General features: G+C 30.0%; 2 protein-coding genes across 2 annotated transcripts in view; one reads left to right on the plus strand and one right to left on the minus strand.

Moving 5' to 3' along the window:
- The window catches only part of LOC106666912 (Down syndrome cell adhesion molecule-like protein Dscam2), a 41986-nt gene extending 37275 nt beyond the window's left edge, over positions 1 to 4711 (plus strand). The window contains exons 29-34 of the mRNA XM_024229840.1: positions 1756 to 1896; positions 1965 to 2108; positions 2169 to 2279; positions 2343 to 2485; positions 4353 to 4443; positions 4515 to 4711. Of these exons, the coding sequence (XP_024085608.1) occupies positions 1756 to 1896; positions 1965 to 2108; positions 2169 to 2279; positions 2343 to 2485; positions 4353 to 4443; positions 4515 to 4624 (740 nt within the window). The 3' untranslated portion in view covers positions 4625 to 4711. The remainder of the gene's footprint in view (positions 1 to 1755; positions 1897 to 1964; positions 2109 to 2168; positions 2280 to 2342; positions 2486 to 4352; positions 4444 to 4514) is intronic.
- A 4523-nt stretch (positions 4712 to 9234) lies between these two features.
- Positions 9235 to 17984, minus strand: LOC106666913 (PHD finger protein 23B-like). The gene is made up of 4 exons (XM_014394450.2): positions 17699 to 17984; positions 17240 to 17274; positions 16863 to 16967; positions 9235 to 11636 (listed from the first exon to the last, which is right to left on the minus strand). Exons 1-4 carry the CDS (start codon positions 17718 to 17720, stop codon positions 11358 to 11360), a joined length of 441 nt encoding a protein of 146 aa, XP_014249936.1. The 5' UTR covers positions 17721 to 17984; the 3' UTR covers positions 9235 to 11357.
- Between the last annotated feature and the right edge of the window lie 584 nt (positions 17985 to 18568).

The raw sequence follows: 18568 nt of genomic DNA on the forward strand, positions 1-18568 counted from the left end.
CATCCAGCAATTATAACTAATATTCTATGAAGATAATTATTTTATTAACACTTGATTTACCACATTTCATGATATGAAAATTGCCTTCAGAAAATTCTATACAGGAAACAATATGTATAAAATCTGTTTGAATGTGTTTGCAAATTAAGTAAATGAATAAGCATTTAATTAGTATTTAAATCATCATAGCTTACATTGTAAAATAAGTGTGGCTGACAGATCCATCAAAAAATCAATGTTTAATTCAGTTTTTTGTACTTTAATAAAAGAAATGTGTATAATTAGGTGAACAAAAGTATTGACAGATTTACTGATGCAAAATATCTTATTACTATTTGAAAAGGAATATGTGTTTAAAAGTAGTGTAATAAAAGCTTTTCCTTGTTGGAATAGAAAAAGTTCAATATCAATACCCAAATAGTTGTAGAAATATTTAAACTATTAATTTTATTAATTCAATTATATAAATTCTCAGAACCAAAAGTATATTATTTAAAAATATATCAATGTATTGATGTGAAATATATGTTTATTGATACATTTATGTAGTAATGGCCTAATAACAGGTTAAGTTAAATGTAAACTAAGTTATTTATAAAATCTTATTTAACCTTGCATACAATATATCAATCAGAGTGCACTAGTATTAGTTTATACAGATGTAGTATATAAAATACACAACTTTGGTGCCAAATGTTTGATTTTTATCAATTAACAGTAGCAAACTGCATATTTTTCTTGTGAGGCTATAAATAAAAAATTCTATTGACTCAACTTCAGTTCGTTAACCCAGAGTTGTGCCAATTCAATTGAAAAATGTTATAAAATTAAATTTAATGTCATTCTGTAAATGTAATAAAAAATTAAAAATATATTACAGTTTTGTGATTAATGTAACGTTCATTACCACCTGTTAAAAGATTCGTTTGATCGGGAGGAAAATTACAATTTAGTTTTTTTATTTGCTACTATCTGTACCAGTTGGAAATTTTCAAAATAAAATTAGATATAAGTTGACGAATAAATTATGGATTATATTTACCATTTAGATGAACCAAAGATCAATTGACACGGCGCTCATCACTGTAAAGTAAAGGTCCTGGGTTTGAATTCTGTGCCCCTGAATTCGAACCCGACATACTTACAAATGGGCCTTTTTATCATTCTTATTTCCTGTTGTTAGAGATGCTAACTTTAGCATTAAAAAAAACCCTTTCCAAAAGATGTACAAAAATTGGACTCTGTCTAAAAATTTCTCCATGGTTGTTTAGCGAATTTAAGTTTTCCAATTGAAAATTTACACAAGATAAGTTTTAACTATATGGTAAAGAAAAACAAGTGTTTTTTTCCATAGGAAGTATTTAAATCCGTGAACCTTTCATTTTCTTCTTTATAAACAACTGTGCATGGAGTTGGATTGCATGGATTCCATCTTTGATCCATCAGTATACCGGAAATCTCTGTTGTCTACGACCATGAATTACTGCTTAAAGATATGTTTAAATTAAATTATATTATAATTTTCAATGATGATTTTTAAATAAAAATGAGTGATTGGTGTGTATTGCAGCTAATATATCATTTTGCTTGCTCAAAAATTCCTAATTTGACCAACATTTAGGCCTGAGTGTGTAATACTTAATTTGTTTTGTTGTTATGGTGTGATAAATCATTATAAAATATTTTTATTTATTGTTATTATTGCCAAATTAAATAATGCATTTTTAATCAAGTATATAAAAACATTGCAAACAGTTGGTGAGTGGCTTCCTGGGTCTAACTATGTAATGTCTGGGCTACAACCGTCGACATTTTACCAAATCTGCATCATCTCCCACACATCTGCAGGGCAAATCAGCCATTATTTTCACACAACAACTAAACCAGCTAATGGAGGTAGGATAGACACACAAAAGAATGATGAAATTGAACAATTTTTTTATATTTGACAATTTTAATTGTAGAAGAAAGCCAAATCGATACTCCTTGGGAGCCGAGGGAACAGCCGAAGCCGTTTTATTTAGATTTACACACAACTTTGCCTATAATCGCATCAATACTGGCTCTTATACTTGCAATTGTGACTATAATAATATGCCTAAAACAAAGTATGCATATTTAAAAATCTAATGTCCTTATTTGAAAATGACTCATAAATCGATTTATAGAAATTTGGAAGTGCAACAATTTAGAAGAGCCAAGCGCTGAAGTGATGCCACAACCCGAGTATTATTCAGCGATGGATAAAAAAGCGGAACCTACAAACAGAGTAGATCCTGGTAAAATAATTTTAAATGTGCTTCTACATTTTAACAAAACATTTAATTTGTATAATTTTTTAGAGTACGCTGATGAAATTTACCCATACGCTACATTTCAAATGCCTAAAGCCAGTAAAGAAAAACTGACTCATGATTTTCATCCTTTTATCTACCAGGGATCTTCCATTGTGGATGTCAATAATTTTCCTACTCCTAAAAGCAAGGTACTTAATGATGAAAAGAATTATAACTGATTATTCATATAATTTGGTCAATACCGATCGTTGTGGTCTGCCTGTCAGAAAAATTGTTCAGAAAAATAAAAATCACCCAGACTTAACTGAAGATGGTGAAAAGCCCCAAAATGTGCCTGACAGATTAAAACCACAAGGATAGGCAGATAAAGATAACTGCATGACTTGTATGTAACATCCATAAATTCTTTTTTTTTTTTTTTTTTTACAAATAACAATTTTTTCTCAAAATATTATTATTATTAGACACAGGGTTCTGGTGTTGTTGAAAAACATCCACTTGTAAGTACATTGGGTTTGGAATTTAGGGCCACTGAGATTCATTCGAAACAGTTTCACAGGTTATCCCCTATTTAAATTTTATTTTATTTAGTTTTAGAATCAATCTGTCATTGCATCTTGCAATTATTATCTTCTGTACAAATAAACAAAATGTTATGCAAATACATTGGTGGTTAGAATATTGAGGTGGAGTTCTTTTTTGGAAAAAATTGTCAAAATTTCATTTTCTTCATCTTATTTTATGCTGATTTTCAGCTTATATCAGGAACTTGAAAATGTCAAATATAAATTAATGCAGTTGAAATGAGTAGGCCTCTTTACAACCATGCATACCATGACCAATATTGGTCTATTGTGTCATTTCTTTTTCTAGAGCTCTTTGTTAATCTTAAGGTGTTTAACCAGATCCCAGTGCTTTAAGATCATCTGTATCCTTCAGGCCTTGGCTTTTTCTCTACCAGGAGTATGAATCTCAATCTGCGTACACCTTCGCACCAAACAGCTAACAACATATTCCACTGTTGCTTCTTATTCGTGGCAATATCTGCCCAGGCAAGGTTGCATCTCCAGAATCTGCAGTGTCCAATCACCAATCATTATCATTCTACCCTACATGTCCTAAGTTTAGTAGTTCTGTCGTTGATTTCTGCAAAGCTCACGAACTTTTTGCATCCCTCTGTCCTGGAATTTCCCAATTGAACTGAGGACTGTTTAACCCATTGTCCGATGTATCTATGCTTATAAATTTGAACCTTCCTTGGCCAATTTATCTGCCCTGGTACCTAAATAAAGGTAATTTTGTTATTTTCGCCAAGTGGCATGTTCCACTTCTTCTTCTTACTTGCAATATCTATACAGGCTTGTTTCCGCTGCTCCAAGTCTATGCATACACCTTCAGAGTCTGCAGTCCAAATATTATTCCAGTCTTAACAAACCCTAGTTTGTATAGTTCTACCGTTAGTACCTGTGAGAGTCTTTTAATGAATTTTTTACATGCCTCTCTCCTGGAATTTAATCCCATTGAACCGAGGACTTATTTTTAACCCGTTGTCTGATGGATCTGCAATTTAGTCTGCCGTAAAAGGGATCAAGGCCGATAGGTGTCCTGATTGAATTTTCCTTCAACAATCAGCCACCTCGTTGTCCCTCTGTCCTGTATGTTCTGATCCCGAAACAAGGTTATGTTGTTTTCCCCCAATGTTCGAAAGGGCCTTGATGCCATCGCAAACAGCTATGGACTTTACTACCAATGAGGTTCCTGTATTGCTGCCCGTTATTAACAGGTCTCAATTCTGATTGAAATTTAATGGCATATTGCCCAAGGCTTATTTGAATTATAGTCATTGGTTTATTTCCGTAGTCATACTCGGTTTTAGACCCCAGTTGGCATTAGCGGATCCCTTTCACCAATTCTGCTTTTCCAAAGATAAGTATGACATTAAAATTGACACTTGTAAAAAACATCAATGAATAAAAGATCACCTTCATAAATAGTTTCTACAGTTTATAAATTCAATAAATAACACCACCGATCTATTAATGCTTATTATTTTAGCAGTACAATGATCATGTTCTTCCTCCAGATGAATATGATAACCTTGATGATGTGCAATTTCAAATGTCTTTACATCGACATATGAAACAAAGTAAGTTTTTTTTTTTTTTTTTTTTGAAAGTATATAGGATTAATTTGACTCTTATAATTTCAACATTTCAGATCAAATCACAAGCATGAAGGTATCAAGCCCTATTGATATTTCCCCACAGCATGTTAAAAATCACACTTTCCGAAAAAATAAATATATTTATACAAACCTAATGAAATAAAAATGAGTCTAATCTCGGATTGGATTGTAATTTGGTAATGTCAAAAGAAAGTTAACAGGCGACTGTCGTAATTCCTATGAAATTTATATTTTTATTGTTATATAAGTGAAATTTGTNCGAACCCTAATAAAAAATTAAATTTAATGACATTTTGTAAATGTAATTAAAAAAATTAAAAATATATTACAGTTTTGATGTACAAAAATGGGACTCACTGTCTAAAAATTTCTCCGTGGTTGTTTAGCGAATTTAAGTTTTCCTATTGAAAATTTACAAAAGATAAGTTTTAACTATATGGTAAAGAAAAACAAGTGTTTTTTCCATAGGAGAATTTTCCTCCATAACAAACAAACCACTTCTATGGTTGCTACTGGTAGAAGACCTAATCAAAGAGCTTAACGGTTGAGAATACCATACCATAGGTTTTACGTGGTAGATATCATAAATAGAAAAATTGTTGAATCATATGCAAAACACACTAAACATTGGTCAGAAATTATGCAGCGAAACTGGTTAATAATCTGTAAGATGGAGTATTGGTTATATGTCACTACGGTCAGACCCTTAGTCTCATGAAGCACTGGTATAGTGGAAAAACACGCTGCATAGACACAAAACCTATAGCAAAGTCTACAAAGACTCTTAATATAACGGAATCAATGCATAATTGTCCCACAACAGCTATAGATTCACATACAAAAGGTCTAAAAACTAATAGTAACTGACATTATGAGGGGAACTCAACTCTGTCACCTCCCAAGTGGTCATAGATATCAAAGATCTTTGGAAGAACGCAGGTTTCAGGAAGGGGCCTAACATGAATCAAAGATGGTATAAGGGTGTATATGTAGGGGTAAAATGAAAGATGGATCTTTCGGACAGTCACGGAGCAATAAAGGGCATGAAGTCACTAAACGCTTATTCTTTTAGTCTAAACTAGTCTGATTATGCCTAAATTGCCTGAGGTGGGTTCCGAGGCATGAAAGGATAAGGAGAAAAGGAACAGGCTGACCAACTAGTCAATAGGTCAGACCTCTCACCCATGTAAACTAGAATCACAACTAAGTGCACCAGTGTGTGGAACATAGGATAGGGGTAAAGGGGTGAATTACGGCCTAGCAAAACCCCTTGGACTGGTTCCAACTATTTTCCAAGCTGAGTAGTATACAAATAAACTAAAAGGTGCACAGGTTTACATATTTTGGGACAGTCAGACAACTAAAAGGCACTAAATATGTATGCTGTACTCCAAAGTAGTCTGGGAGTGCCTAAATCGCCTAACAGCCCTAGGAATATACAAAGTGAGGTGGGTACCGGGACATTATGGTAAGGAAACAGGCAGTCCAACTAGCTAAATTGTGGCAGCCTTCTCATGTTTGGGACCAGAACTACAACTAGGCACAACAGAGAGTGCTAAAGGTTCCACAATGACCTATCTATATAGGTCCAAAGTGGAGTAAAAAATCCCTACAAAGGGATTGTGTTGTTCTATAACACATCAATGCTATAGAATAAACAATTAAACCATATGTAAAGGAGCTAGTTAAGATTTGTCTAAGTCAAAAGTATCAGGCTAAAAAAATAAATAAATAAACAGAAATCACAATCATTCTTTTGATTTATTTGAGCTAACATATTTTCATGGCTGTTTTATTTTCTGAATTAACTCAACATCCAGATTTAAGCTAATACATTCTCAATATAACTATAAAATTTTATTTTAAATAGTTTTATTATTTTGAATCTGTATTTGTTGTGACATTTAAGCAGTGTTTACAAAGTTTTTCATGCGCCTACATTTGGAAATATATAAATTAAAAACCATTTAGCTTTTTACAAGCATAATGACAAACAATTTTTTATGATCTTTATCTTATCATTTTAACAGTGGAACAGAAAATTTTTAGTGACAAAAATGTTATGTGCGTTTCTTTTATTATCGTCATATTTGAATACTACATTAAACAAGCACACATTTAAATTTATACATTTATTCAAAATACAATTTTAAAGTTTAGTCATTCAACTTCTTTCAAGTTTAGTTTATAAACTATTTCTTAATCAAATATGTAAAGCTCAATTTCATTAGTTGACAATTTTAACAAGAAATTTTTTTTTATATTCTTATCTACATTATATTACAAAATGTGCTAAGAATTACTTTTGATGAAATACTCTCCTAATTTCTACATAATATTAATTTATGTGCAAAAATGTAACTCTAGTACAGTTTTTAAATTTTGACTACTGTATTTCAAAAATGAATCTGTCGCTTCATATTTCAAAAATATATTTGTATTCTTGAATGTGATCTTATAAAAATTATAAACGATAAGAAAACCAGCAAACTTATGTACAAATACAAATCGGGTGCAACAAAGAAAATCTCAACTATTTTTGTCCGTTTTGAAAATTCCAATTGAATCATTTTTTGGTAAGTATAAAATTTTGAGATATCAATCAGTTACATTCTAATGACAATAATTAAGAAAAAATAATTTTAATGTCGATTTATTACAGGCTTTAAGTACCAAACACTAAAGCATTTTAATCAAAATAGATACATTGTTTTATAAGAAAATAAAATTGTCTTCAGAGCACATAAACTTTCTTAACAAATAATAAAATATATTTTATAATTACATATAGCGTATATGCTCTGAAGACAATGAATTACCACTCATGGTATAACTTTTATCTATATTACATATTATACTATAATGAAATATTTTTATAATTATAGTATCTATGTTCTGAATTAAAATTTTCAAGAAATTTTTAACCAATTTCACTAGCTAAGCTACCAGTAAAATATCCAATATATGTAAATCTTTCTTTCTATTCTCTCTGATACGCACATACACCCAGGCTTTTATAATTACGACTAGGACAAAAATTAAGATGCACGTATATGTGTCTAACCACATTAGTGAATAAAATAAACCCAATTTGAGTGCATGACTAAGGACTTTTATTCATTCTATTTATTATTTTCTTAAAATGACAAAACAATAGCTTTGATGAGTGGCAAGCTAATACCATCCATATTTATAAACGAATAAAAGACAATTAGTAACAATTACACTTAAAAAAGTGTTTCTGTTGCTTGATGTGCATCATATAAAAAAAAAATTATTAAAATCGTTGGAGTATTGACAAAAAAAAACTTACAATACTGCCAAAAACATTTTTTTCTCAATAGGAGCAAATTAAATGCCTTTTTTTCTTAATCAAATGGTCAAATGTACAGCCCAATTTGTTTACGTCACCATTTAGGATTATTTTAACATTGCACTTCTATTAACATTAAAAGAAAAGAAACATAACAGTATTATAATACAAGAGTTGGATTCCAATTTAACATAAAAACCATTTTGAGCCATTGACCATTGTGTGATTCAGTATTATTAAATCAAAACTTTCAAAAAAAAATAATAATAATAATAAATAAATTAAAAAAAAAAAAAAAACTTCATTGTTCTCAAAAATCGCAAGCAACATTGAATTATTTAGACAGAAACTATCTCTTAAACATTTGTTTACACTTTCAATTAATTAATCTTTTTATGTAAGGTTTTGGTTGAAATGGCAAAGTTAGTGCCACAAGCGGGATTCGAACCCACGACCTTCGGCTAAATATGCCGCTGCTCTACCACATGAGCTATCGTGATAAGTGGTAGAGCAGCGGTGTATTTAGCCAAAGGTTGTGGGTTCGGATCCCACTTGCGGCACTAATTTTTTCATTTCAACCAAAACCTTACATAAAAAGATTAATTAATTAATTGAAGTAAGTAATTTGGTCAATGGACGACGAAATATAATGGATTTGTTTAAACATTAGACAAATTTGCCAATGAACATTTATATAGTATTTTGTATAAATGAGTATTCTGTGAATTGTTACACTTTAAAACTAAACGTTTAATTTTGACACAAATTAAAAAAATTTGTAGGAAGGTTTAACATTTTGTACATCGTTTGGTTTATTATTGCAAGAGATAACTCTAATAATAAAAATAAATCTATGGCACTCTTCTATAGGAAAGTAATACATAAATATTAATTTTTTTTTTTAATTAACCAATTTTCATTATATACAATTTATTCGTAGTAATGGTAACTTTGACATTTGTGTTTTATGTGTTGATTAAACATTTTCATAAAATTAAATCAACACGTATGGGCTCTATGGGTTTTTTCCTACTTTGTCAATTCAGAGTACAATAATTAAACAAAATATGACTTTTTCTTAATAAATAAAAACAACACCAAGATCCAATTACATGTTTCACATGTTATTCATTCATTTCATATAAAAGGCAAACGGCCATGCGTTGAGTATACACTTGAGCATGATTACAAACAATACAAATACTAAGGAAAAAAAGACAAGGACCTGTCCTCTATAGAATCAAAACTTTACATATTTCACTATTAATAATTATAGTTTGTTCCAAAATAAAATAAAGTAAATATAAATAATTAAACAACTTACAAACTTAGCTGATTCTAAACAACACATTAAAACTAAATAAAAAATAATAATATGGTTTTTTTTTCAAACTAATTTTAATCATAATGTTGATAAAATTGTGCTCTTTGATGTTTCAGGAGCAGTTAAGCAGATGTTTCCCAGCGTATCTGAATGATCCTGATTGTGGTCATACTCAAGCGTCTACACAACTTTATATGTACAAAAATGGACTACAGCCATGATCTTGTACTTATCACAAGTTGCAGTAGGTTTAAAAATTAATCAGACATCTATAATCATGTTATTTATCACTGAGTTTGACATGGCACTCTTACTTGGTAATAAGAAAATTTGGATGGTTCAAGTATTTTGATCATTATATTTATCCTAAAAAATTAATTTTAATATTATTCAAGTATTTATTGTCTTAATGTAGTAAAACTATAAAAAAAAATGCAATTGTGTGGTTTGTAAAATATTACATCACATTTACTATTTATGATAAAAAGTAAACATAAATTTTCCAATGGTTTATACTCACACTTTTGATTTACATATCAGCATGAACGGGTTGATAATCCTATTCGAGGCCCTCAGCAAAATGTGATAAACAAATCATGGCCATAATACTTAAACATTCAGTTATTTTCTATAATGGGGACTAATTTTAAATATATANCAGTCTTGGCAAAAGGCTAACACTCAAGTAGTACAGGTAACAACTATATTGTAAAAAAACTTCTGTACATAGTACATTTTCCTCCTTGTGCTAGATTTATCTTTTAAAACAATGGCTGCTAATTAGCCTCTATTCAAGAAGGAAACTAAAATAACATGACTTTTTACCTCCAAAGGCTTTTTCGGTGTTAATTATAATGACTGTTTTTCTTTTTCATTTAAAGTTTGTAAATGAAGAGTTAGAACCTATTTGAAAAAATGATTCATAATTAGATCTGTCTCTTAGTGCTTATGAATCAATATTATTTACTTACATTCTGCAAAGATGCCTATCTACGCATTCAAAAACATTTTATATAAACACAATTTTGAAAATAAAGTCGCATTTCATCCATGTTAACCAAATGTAGTAATACTTAGTTAAGTAATTTTCAAGAAGATGGCTTGGGTGACAATGACAATGACATAAAAATTACTGTGATTCCAGAAGAGATTAACAAATGTTTAACTTTTTTTTATTAAAAATAAAAATATTGAGTCTGTTAAAATTGTTCTTAATTATAAACAAAAAAAATTTTTTTTTTGATACTATTGTACAAGTGACGTTTCTTTGGCTTTCATTTTCAAAAAACACAAATTTATTTAAAACAATTAAATCAGGTAAAAACCCTATAATTAAATCATGCAAATTCTGACCATCATCATCAAATTATACACGTAGAAATAAAACTATTGTAAAACTACAAATGGTTCACATAAATGACATCTATGGAATAATCATTCTTTGTAACAACCATAATTATATAAAATTAAAAAATAAAATAAAATAAAAAATAAACAGATTCACAGATGTATTATCTGGAAGTTTCCAAACAACATGATTTAAAACACTCATGATATTATATGATAACAATAAAACGAAAATGTACATCTAGTCACACAAGAAAACATTAATGAATTTAAACAAGATGCATAGGAATAAACATTTTCACAAATAAAATAAAGAATTGTTGTGCAGAAAATTTGTAAAACCTAACCAAATAAATGTTGCATTATAATAAAAGTGACTTTTGATTTGATATGAATTTTATTTTATACAATCTAATGGCTATTGTGTCATCCTTAGATTTAAATTTTCCAATTAGAATTGGAACAAGAAATATATAAGTGAAAATGTTTTGGTAAAAATATATTGCATCTCTTTAATTCAACATTTGTACATTTGTTTGTAGTTATACCATGTTTGTGATTATTAAATACATTGTGTAATAATAGAATTAAAAGCAAATAGGCTCTTTTTATCTATTACCATCTCGGTTGTATTAACAATTTAAGGCCATATTTTAAGCTTATAAAGTTCGGATGCAAAGGAAGCCCCCTAAGTTGATTTGTATCTGTTGAATATAGAAAATGTTAATTCATATGAATTCTTGTAATACCCAAATGAGCAATATCTATAACTCATTTTTTATTATACAATTTCAACACAGCCAACAATTGCAGGCTATTTGAAAAATAACCTACTCATAATATTAAATTTACAAAATATTTTTTACACATTTATTGTATTTTTATAAACAATTAAACGATTTCTTTGTGCTCCCTGCAATCAGAACAAATGAAAACATCAGGAATTTCGGACTTTTTGACTTTCGCGCACCTCAGATGGATCCATGTCAAACAGCTGCTGCATTCTATCATCGGGCGCCCAGCAAATGGTTTTTGACAAAAGCATGTCACAAGATCGTAAGAATCGTCGTCGGATGATTCGACAACAGAATTTTGCTGTTCGCCTGCGCTCGACTTGGAACTACTTTCAGAATCTTTCCTTTCACTTTGTTCGGATGTCTCGTGTAGTTCCTACAAAAGAAAGTACAACTAAATATTAAACTGTTCATTATTTACTAACCATGCATTTACTGTAATATATGAAAAAATGAACACCGATTTTGAGTAACTTGTTATTTCTCACATAATAATAATTTACAATTAATTAAGGTTTTTAGTTGAGATAAAAAAGTCAATGGCATGAGCGGGATTCGAACCCACGATCTTCGGCTTCGTGACTCTAACTTTTTCATCTCAACCAAGACCTTACATAAAAAGATTAATTAATTAATTGAAGTAAGTNCTCTACCACTTGAGCTATCGTGACCTCGATCCACTCGGACACTAACTTCCCATCTCAACCCCACCTTTTGAATTTTCCCTCCTTTTTGCCATTTTTCAACATAATAATAATGTTATTTAAGTTATCACTAATGTGAAGGAGTTGTAACATTAAATGTTTAAAACCACTAACAAACAAAACAGTATTTTCTTCTATTAACAACTAAGCTTCTTGGCAAAGTAGATTAAAATATGTTTTTAGCGAGAAACAAAATAGATTTATTTTTTGCAAACCCCCCCCCCCAACAAAACCTGATACAAATTTTTGGGAATATCAAAAATATTTTTTTTTCTTAAAATTTTTGCCTTCCACCAAATGTTTTTGATGATTTTTCCAATTATCACAAAAATGTTTATAACTTTAAAACAAACTTTTTGAATTAAAACAAATTTTATTTTGTTTGTCAAAAAATGAGTTTTTGACCTACTACTTGTCTTTTTTTTTCTTTTTTTTTTTTTGTAACTTTTTATATGTCTAATCTTATTTAATACAATCATGCTTATTATTTTCTTATCCTAGTTTAAAAAACAAGTCGACTGATTAATAACCTTGAAGTACGTGTACAACGAAGGCAGAAAATTATTACTAAAAAAAGGACTAAAACTACTAATGCTTTTTCTATGTTCCTAGAGCAAATTGGCAAGAACGTTCATACACTTGTCTAATATTTTTTCAACCTAGTATCACCAGCAAAAGTTTCATTAAAATCGGTGATCCCATGCCCATAGCCTCACCTTGTGAAGTACTTACAAAAATATTTATAATAGGGATACAATTAATTTTTGTCTTCTTAAAAGTTTAGAAAATTAGGAAACTGTTTAATGGGAAACAGTGAAAATGTGATGTTTTGGGCGAATAACAAGCTGTCGACGTTAAACAATATTCAACAAAAAACAACACTGACATGATAAATGCGTACATTACAGCCTATGATTGAAATTCACAAATGAAAATATAATTATTAGCAAATATATCGCTATAATGGTAACTAAAACACTTTAATCAAAGACAATACAAAGTACAGGATAATAATTATTTACAGATTATGAGGTGCGGTCTGGTGTGATGTAAGTTTAGAAAAACATTTTCTTTATCATGCCAATGTTTTGATCTTCATTGAGATCATCTACAGAGCTAGATCGTTGTCGGTCCCTTTCACCTCAAAGAAGTCGACTCCTCATGAAAAATGAATTCCTATACCTACCCCCGTCCCCACTCCTTCAAAATCAAACATATCTATAAAGACATTACAATCTCACTAACGACACACAACACTGACATGACAGAAAACACACACTTTGAGTGAGTATAAATACTTTGAATAAACCTAAAATTTATGTATTGTGTACATCATTGTATAAATTCATAATCATTTATTATATGTATTTGTATAATTTAAACGATGTTTATATATCCCAGGCCCTGAAAATGATCTCAATAAAGATCGAAATGTTGGCACGATAAAGAAAATGTTTTTCAAAATTTACACACACCAGACCGCATCTAACGACCTTTAAATAACAATTAATTAACAGTCACTAAATACTACACATTTGTACAGGATAATCATTAACAATATCTAGCAATCCAGCCATAATTAATTATGTCACAACAGAATTCTTGAAAATAAAAATTGAAAATACAAGCTTATATTATTAAAGCACTCAAAGAGAATAAACAGTAAAAGAAGATCATCAATGATACCTAATTCAGCCATAGAAATTTGAATGTATGTTTGATTTAAGCATAAAATGATAATAAAAGGACAAGACCATCAATGACAGTTATCAATCCAGCAAACAAAATGTCACAACCCTTAAACATGTAAAAACACAACTAATAATAAAACATAGCTAGAATTGAGCCCAAAGTCGTGGGTTTGAATCCCGCTCGTGACACTAATTTTTCATAGAAATGATGAATGGTGGAGTGAGTGCAGTGTTCAATCCTCTTTAAAAAGATAGTTCCTACTCACAGTGTTGTTTTTCAACGATCCGGATTTCTAGCTTTTTGCTCGTCATCAGGTAGAAGGAGTTCTACAACCATGTCTCTCGACTCGAATTGCAAAAGTAAATTTGCCAATACCCCCGCGCCAACGCGATGTTCCAATGAGTTACTATTTTTTCATTTCAACCAAAAACCTTAGATAAAACTGGAATAATTAATATGGTCAATTATGACCACTAAACAAATATGTATTAATTCATAGCTAAAATATAGGCAAGGATGATCATTAAAATCAAATTGCACAAAATGTTCAACGTCAATTAATGCTAATTTACATAACAAAAGATATAGCAAAATACCAATACATATTTAATCAAAAGATGAGTATGATCATTAATGACTCCTAGCAATCATAGTACTGCCAAAACACAATCCTTGAGAGCATGGAAAAACAATGAAAAGAACATTTTTACTTTAAAGCAATGAGAATAAACAGTACACGATGATCATCAATGACATCTAGCAATTCAGTCAGAGAAACTCCATAATTACATAATTAGTCAAATATGACAAACTTCAACAGATTGGATCTGCAATCCAGATAATGGTAGTCAAATATCACATCACACGAATATAAACCAATAAATACAAGCAAAATACCAACATATTTGATTAAAAGCAAAGTGAAGGTGACAGGACAGGAATAATCTATATATCGATACAATAATCATCAATGACATCTCACATCCAGGTAAGCATTACTTTGGATTCCTTGAACATGGAAAAATTTCAAAAACATGTTTGATTAAGGTGTACAATAATTCCGGATAAGACAGGACAATTATCAATCAAGTGGTAAATTACCAATAAATTTTCAATCAAAACATAAAACCGCATTCCTACCATATCCCCTGGATGGACTGATCCCTCCCCCAAAATGTTTATGTAACATTAATCGCACTTTGCCTAATATGAAATACATACAGTTATAAAAATAAAATAAAACAACAAGGATATAAAGATCAAGATCATCACCGATATCACAATGGATTGAATATGGCAAAATGCCAAAACCTATATGAGTGACAAAAAGCAACAATAGCAAATTTAGTATGTTCAACCTGCATGAAATGTGAATAACATCCAGCAAATGTAAATTCACGATCTACTGTAAATTATTTCCATAGGGGATATCTATTTTTTAATAATGCAATGAAAATTAAGCATTAATTAATTTATTTATTTTTTAATAATGACAGTGATTGTCCTTCGTTTTCAAATAAACTGAACTGATATAAACGACTGATTTGCTATGATTCAACAGGTAAATATGCAAATGAGTTGAAAAATAAAAAAATTCCTCTGGTTCCCAGCTGATATAATACAATTTTAACAATATCTAGCTGTTGATTTTTTAAATAATCGAGGGTTATTTTAAATAAACATAAATAAAGTTATGTTTTTCATCTACAGAAACTTGTTTGTTTTTCCACCACCACTCGGTAATGGGATTTTGTCTGTTTATTAGAAGGGCTCACATATAGAAAAATTATTTGTGAATAAAAAATAAATTGAATTCAAAGGAAGCGTAAGTGCACACACAATAATTTTCTCTTTCTCATGGACTCACATGACTTTGACCTTTTCTATGATAGAAATAATATTTTAGATCACACTCATCTCTTAACAGGTTTGCCATTCTCACAACACAGAACTAAGAACTGATCAGGAGGCTTGGGTTGTGGGGTGTAGGAATTCCAGAAACAATACTTTAAGTAACATGAAGAGTCATATGTCATACATGGAATACTCAGTTTTTTCTTTCTACTGTCTGCTTACAAGAGAATTTTTCATTAAAAAATCTATACATATTGTGACCTTGTCAGTTTATTGACAATAATTTTCTTAGTGGAATAAATAATGCCTGGGAAAATGATATAGTCAAGTCATGAGGGATATCTGATTATTATAAGTGTCCATTTGGGGAAGTTCGGCTGTATATGGCCAAAACATTTAGGATCAAAATGTACGTGATCAACGATGATCAAAAGGTGCATACCGATTTTCAAAATTGCTAAATCTAAAAGGGTTCACAATTTAATTTTCACTAGTTTAATTTATAAATATCCTTTAACTTCCCATAGAACTTCCCATAAGTGGACACCACTTGGGAATTCGTCATTATTAGAAGGTTCCACACATAGAAAACTCATTACATACATTAAGTGTAAGTAAAAAATAAATGGATTTGAACAAACAAAATGCATATACACAGAAACTAATTTTTCTCTTCTTCCTAGACTTGTACAACTTTGACCTTATATCTGATAGAAAGAATCTTTTTTTTCTCATCCATGAACTAGTATGTCACAATCAGCACATAAGAGTCATTACTCATTCATGGAATCCTGAGCTGTTTTGCATTCTATTGTCCGCTTATAAGACTTTTTCAATTAAAAATAAATTAATGTGGTGTCCATTTATTAGGAGTACTCATTATAGAAAAGTAAATGAAATAACAACGGAGAAAATAACATTGTCCCATCATGAGGAATGATGATTCAATGATTGATAATCAAAAGATGCATCCAGGTGCTCAACATTATTAAAGTAAAAAAGGGTTAAAATTATAGTTAGTAAAAGAAGTCTGTAAACACTCCTATTTTTTTTATTTTTTTATTATTTTTTTTAATAAAAAGAAATGATTTATCATTTATTATAACCCTTTTTAAAAATGCTGAGATAAAATAGCCATTTGATTACGCAAAATAAGTTTGAATACACCTTTGGTTTTATTCTTTGGGTTTTTAATAATCGAGGGTTATTTTAAATAAACGAAGTTAATTTTTACGTCTATAGAAACTATATATAAGGCCCTGTATGGATGGGTTAGGGTTGAATTGGACAGAAAATAACTCGAATTTATGATTTGTATGATTTAAAAAGAAAAAAGAAAAAAACATGCTTACCTCCTCTTTGGTCTCGTCGTAATTTTCGTATTCCAGAATAAATTTGCAGAAGAGATAAAAATCCTCCGATGTCCTAGGCTTTTTTGGAGTGGATTCTGAACCTACCTAAAATTGAGTAAGAGAAAAAGAAAGAAAAAAAATGAAACACTCGTGAATATCACAACACAAGGGATAAAAAACAAACAAGCACATATTAAACCAGGATTCACGTCCAAACAGGACAGTTTACAAATCAAACAGACGATAAAGAAAAGGAGAATAATTAGATCTCCGCCCTTTACAATTACTTGTAGAGGAAACCGTGTTGGAAGTCGCTTATCAAAAAAGTATTAATTATAAAAAAAATATTACAGAATTAAAATTGTAAATTGACTAACCTCTTCTTCCTTTAATTGTGACGATTTTCTCGATTCTGAAATAATTTAAACTTGACATAAGACATAATGCATTTAAAATAAGTGATGACATAAAACATTGTTATTTATAATCAAAATCAAACCGAATCATCGACTGACAATTAATAAACGTAAAAGAAACGTTCTAACAGATGGGAAAAAATGTTTTCAGAAGATGCGGGTTATTTATTTTTTACAATTTTCTTTCCAGGCCATTTTAAGCCGATAATAAAGCAAGGGCCTGAAAGGAAAAATTCCAAAATGGATCGATTTCCGAGAAGAAAATATGAAAAAGTACGAGAGGAAACAAGACTAAAATCCTGTTAAAAAGGGTACTAAAAAAAGAAAATCTATCTAACCTATGATGGGATGGAATGGTTGATTTATCTAAAGAAAAACTGCCCATTAATTTATAAAGAAAAGACAATAGGAGTTAATTACCTTTGAGAATATCGTCAGTCATGACTGAAATTTGGTTTAGTGGAAAAGAGAAAAAAAAAAGTAAACTAGAAACAATTCAAAGCGTTGTGGGAGAAATAGACTTTAAAACAGCTTTATAGCATATTTCGGGGGTCGTCTTCATTTTCAACAGATTCAACGGAAAATCGGTGAAATCGTGCAAACGATTTTGAACATGTTGAAGGAATTATTTTGAGAAAACCCTAAGACGAGAACGGAGACCCTAGTCAAACTATGTGGTAACTTAGCGGCGTTCAGTTGTCTACTGTCCAAATCAGTCCCGCCAACAACGCAACATCAAATTTCTCTCACATCCATCAAACTCAGATTCATTTAAGGCCTGATTGAAATTCATTTTTATTAAAATAATTATTATTACAATCCTATTAAATAAAAATCTTATCAACAAGGAAAAAAAAGAAGTTATAAATTGTCAGGCCTTACATTTCTCTTTAACGGACCCAAAAGAATAAAATGACAAACAACCAAATTTCTCTTTAAGTTCCCTCATGAAATTTATCTATTATATTACATTATTCAGTTTAAAAAAATAACAAATTATAATGATGCTTGGATCATAAACATGCTAATGACTTTAGAATAATAAAACCTTTAGATAATTCTTACAGTTTAATGCAATTTGAAAATGAGCATTTTTACACCCAACAATATAAAATGGAAGGGCTTCCTAAATATAAAAGAAATCATTTTTCCCCTTTTTTACAGATAGATAGTTAAATAATTTTAATAATAATAAATTGCAGTCAAGCCATTTAAATTTTTTAACAGACCCAAGAGAATAACATGACAAACAAGCAAATTCCTCTTTAATAAAGTTCCCTCATGGAATTT

The sequence above is a fragment of the Cimex lectularius genome, unplaced genomic scaffold (assembly GCF_000648675.2).
Source record: "Cimex lectularius strain Harlan isolate CLEC.00 unplaced genomic scaffold, Clec_2.1 scaffold381, whole genome shotgun sequence".
In the NCBI taxonomy this organism is placed as follows: Eukaryota; Metazoa; Arthropoda; class Insecta; order Hemiptera; family Cimicidae; genus Cimex; species Cimex lectularius.

What these genes read in the sequence shown, in the direction of transcription:
- LOC106666913 (XM_014394450.2), bottom strand. Translation starts at nt 17,720, where the DNA reads ATGACTGACGATATTCTCAAAG. An exon ending in GACTGACGATATTCTCAAAG is followed by an intron (nt 17,275 to 17,698) that starts GTAATTAACTCC and finishes AAATTATTTCAG; the next exon opens with AATCGAGAAAATCGTCACAA. An exon ending in ACGACGAGACCAAAGAGGAG is followed by an intron (nt 11,637 to 16,862) that starts GTAAGCATGTTT and finishes TTTCTTTTGTAG; the next exon opens with GAACTACACGAGACATCCGA.